The sequence below is a fragment of the Cibotium barometz genome, chromosome 29, assembly GCF_041138505.1.
Source record: "Cibotium barometz isolate CiBa-2024 chromosome 29, ASM4113850v1, whole genome shotgun sequence".
Taxonomy (NCBI): domain Eukaryota; kingdom Viridiplantae; phylum Streptophyta; class Polypodiopsida; order Cyatheales; family Cibotiaceae; genus Cibotium; species Cibotium barometz.
This window is the reverse complement of record NC_141074.1, coordinates 37,781,665-37,785,179: the sequence shown is the minus strand read 5'-3', so window position 1 is coordinate 37,785,179 and position 3,515 is coordinate 37,781,665. Positions and strand designations below refer to the sequence as shown.

At 45.1% G+C, this 3,515-nt stretch overlaps 1 protein-coding gene across 1 annotated transcript; it reads left to right on the top strand.

Annotated features, from left to right (window-relative positions):
* The first annotated feature begins 414 nt into the window (after positions 1 to 414).
* Positions 415 to 2,112, top strand: LOC147622131 (crocetin glucosyltransferase, chloroplastic-like). Its single transcript, XM_086823681.1, has one exon. The coding sequence runs from the start codon at positions 529 to 531 to the stop codon at positions 2,092 to 2,094; it is 1,566 nt and encodes a 521-aa protein (XP_086679807.1). The 5' UTR covers positions 415 to 528; the 3' UTR covers positions 2,095 to 2,112.
* Positions 2,113 to 3,515: the final 1,403 nt, after the last annotated feature.

The following is a 3,515-nucleotide window of genomic DNA, read 5'->3' as shown; positions in this document are numbered from 1 at the left end:
GGATTTAATTTGAAAAAGTTAGGAAACCCCTCGTCGATTTGGCAATCTTTGGCTCACACGGCGGAGCACCCACACACACACTCACTCTAATTGGAATTTGGCAGGCCATCGTGGAAGGAATTTCCACTTGTTTACATTAAGGAAACAATGTTTGGAAATGCTTTATTTTATTTTTATTTTTATTTTAAAATAATAATTCTGTAGATAAGATGAGATTGAGCAGCCGTGCCACTGCTGCAAGAGGGACGGGTTTGTTGAACTGGTTGTTGAGAAGTGGATGGCGGCGTGTGTCCCGTGGGCGTCGATCAAGAGGGACGTGGATGGTAATGATAGGCGTCTGTTCTCTGTGTGGTCATGCAATCTCTTCTCGTGTTTGTGCCTTGCCAACTAAATCTCTCTCTCTCTCTTTCTAATCTCTTCTGCTGTGTGCCTCGTAAGCTAAATCACCTTCTCTCTCTCTCTCTCTCTCTCTCTCTCTCGCGCGCGCGCGCACACACACGGACACAGAGTCAAGCTAAGCGACATACAATGGCTGATTATCAATACCCGCCCCCTCACGCCGAAGCCATGGCCAAAAGCCTTCTACACACTCTGCACCTCTCCGGTAATGAAAACAACAGCTATCACAGTGTCCATACCCATCATGAAACTCCCCACAACACGAAGCTTCATGCCGTCATGGTACCTTACCCTCTCCAAGGCCACATCAATCCCATGGTGCAGTTTGCCAAATCTCTAATCACCCGTCACAACTTCATCGTCACCTTCGTCAACAACGAGCACAACCACAAGCGCATCCAGGAGACGCGCTCCAAATCAAATCGCGATGGAGATGATGATAACCTTCGTTTTGTGTGGATTGATAATGGGTTACCCTCTGATTTTGATTACACAGACATAAACCCAAGGTGGCAAGAGTTTCACGAGGGCACGTTAAACATGGAAGCCCCTCTCAGGGACCTTGTGAAGAGCTTGAACAAGAAGCGTCCACCAGTGAGCTGCGTTGTGTTTGGGTCTATCTGCCCATGGGCTCACAGTGTTGCAGTGGAGCTCAACATCCCCAATGCTTTCTTCTGGACACAGTCTGCCTCCGTCTTCTCCATCTACTACCATGTACCCATGCTTGTCTCTGACGGCTTCTTCCCCTACAGGAAGGATGATATGGTGACTTATAATATACCCGGCGTGCCCCCTCTTCGCCCTTCAAGCTTCCCCACTTTCCTCCACATAGACGACCTCAACGGCGTCCTCTTCAAAACAGTAAAAGAGCAGTTTGAAACACTGCAGAGCTGTGACGCAGTCATCATCAACTCCTATGACGAGCTCGAGAGGGAAGCTTGCGAGGTTCTGCAATCAGCCGCCGCATCCTTTCCGGTCTTTCTCGTTGGGCCTCTATTGCCCTCTGCCTTCTTGGATGGCAGCGACATGAAGGATACCAGTGTCGGCGCAAGCTTGCTGCAGGATAACAGCGACTGCATAAGGTGGCTGGATAGCCAACAAGAGCAATCTGTGCTGTATATCTCCTTTGGAAGTGTTCTTTGCCCCCCTGATGATGATCTATGCAGTATTGCCCTGGGTATCAAGGCATGCAAGCAGCCGTTTCTTTGGGTAATGAGACCTAGGTCGTCTCTGCAGAATGTATCAAACGTTTTGCCAGATAAGTTTTTGGAAGAGACGAAGGATTATGGGATGATTATTCCATGGGCGCCTCAGCTACAAGTGCTGTTGCACCCTTCCGTGGGTGTGTTTCTTACTCATTGTGGATGGAATTCAACATTGGAGAGCTTGAGCATGGGAGTGCCCACGATCCCGTTTCCCATGATGTCCGACCAGACCACAAATTGCAAGTTTGTGGCTGACATTTGGAAGGTAGGGTTGAGCATCAAGAGGCAGGAGGATGATGGCAAGGTGGGCATTGGAGAAGTGGAAACAGTTGTAAAAGCAGTCTTTCACCAAGGAGAAGGGAGGGAGATGAGAAGGAGAGCTGCCAAGCTCAGAGAAGCTGCAAGAAGGGCCGTTCTAGGTGAAGGCTCATCTACTGTTCACACAAAAAGCTTTGTTCAGGCAGTGAGGAGAAGGACAAATTGCTACTAAGAAACAAGAGAGAGAGAGAGAGAGAGAGAGAGTTGTAGTTTAAAATTCTACATAAATAGATTTTTTTCATTTAATCTCAAAACTCGTATATTGTGAAGACAAAACAAGAGATATTTCTAAGATACAAGTTGGGATGGAAACACTGAAGTAAGTCTAGTTGGTAGAGATCTTTAGAGATATTTATTTGGGACCCAAATATAATCAAATAACATCTCAAATTTTATCACACAAATATTTTAAGAATTTTTATAAGTGAAGAATAAAGATTTGACAAGTTTGATCACCCAAATATTTTTAAGAATTTTTGCAAGTAAAGAATGTAAAGAATCACCTCACACACCCCACTCACCCCCTCACTGCCCCCCTCCCCCCCCTTTGGACATGCCCCAAGTGAGAGATGGTTTATAAGAGGGTTCCCTTTGTGGCAAAGGATATTAGCTTGATTTTCGACGAGTCAATCCATTCCCAAAATTCCATCATATAATTCCAAGGCTAAAACTTTGAATATGCACTGCGTTGGATTCTCACCTAATGAGAATTGAATCATATCTATCTCATGGGCAAGTGGTGAGAAGTTTCCCAGTAGCCAACTCCACTTGCATCGATTTCTCATGTCATTGTTTTAAGACTAGCTTATGCATGTATCCGGACGAAACGAAAGAATGAGTGATTCTAGAGTATTTCAGAAGCTTAAATTCGTTGCCGTTCTTTTAGGAGTAGTGGTTGTATCCTGCTCCTTAAAATTGATCTTTCGTGTCCTCCCTGCATATTTGTGGTCTCGTACATGCACATTATACTCCGGAAGATGCATGGCCTCATCATCAATATTAATGACCATAGCAATGGGGTTGGTCTCTTGTGACGCGCGGTGTCTTTGTCACTGGGTTAGGGGGCAGGTCACACCTTATACGTGGGTGTTCCATCACCTACCTCATTGACTGTTCGGACCACTTGGGCTGGTGGCCATTCTATTAGTTTCTCCAAGCTTGGTCCTCTCCGTATATGTTTGCCTTGAGAGTAAGAGACTGCCTTAGTGCTTTGAAAAATTATATTTACCATATCGGTAGTACATGCATCATAAAGAGAAATCTTGCGTCTATATCCTTCCCTTGCAAGTCAACTCTAATGCTTGCTTTCTGCATCATCATAAAGAGAACGCTTACATCTATATCCTTCCCTTGCAAGCCATATCGATACTACATTCATCATAAAGAGAAATCTTGCGTCTATATCCTTCCCCTTGCTTTCTACTAGGTTTATTCTTGGGGTATTTGGACCATCATTACTTCTCTCTATTGTTGTCATGATTGAACCCAATGTTCTATGCGCACCTCCCACCAGCTCAACCAAGAGACCATTGCTGAAATATTCCTATCCATGACATGACCTTTGTGCCACCATTAGTGTATTAATCGAGCCTC

Coding starts and splice junctions, on each gene's coding strand:
- LOC147622131 (XM_086823681.1), top strand. CDS start 529: ATGGCTGATTATCAATACCCGCCCCCTCACGCCGAAGCCATGGCCAAA.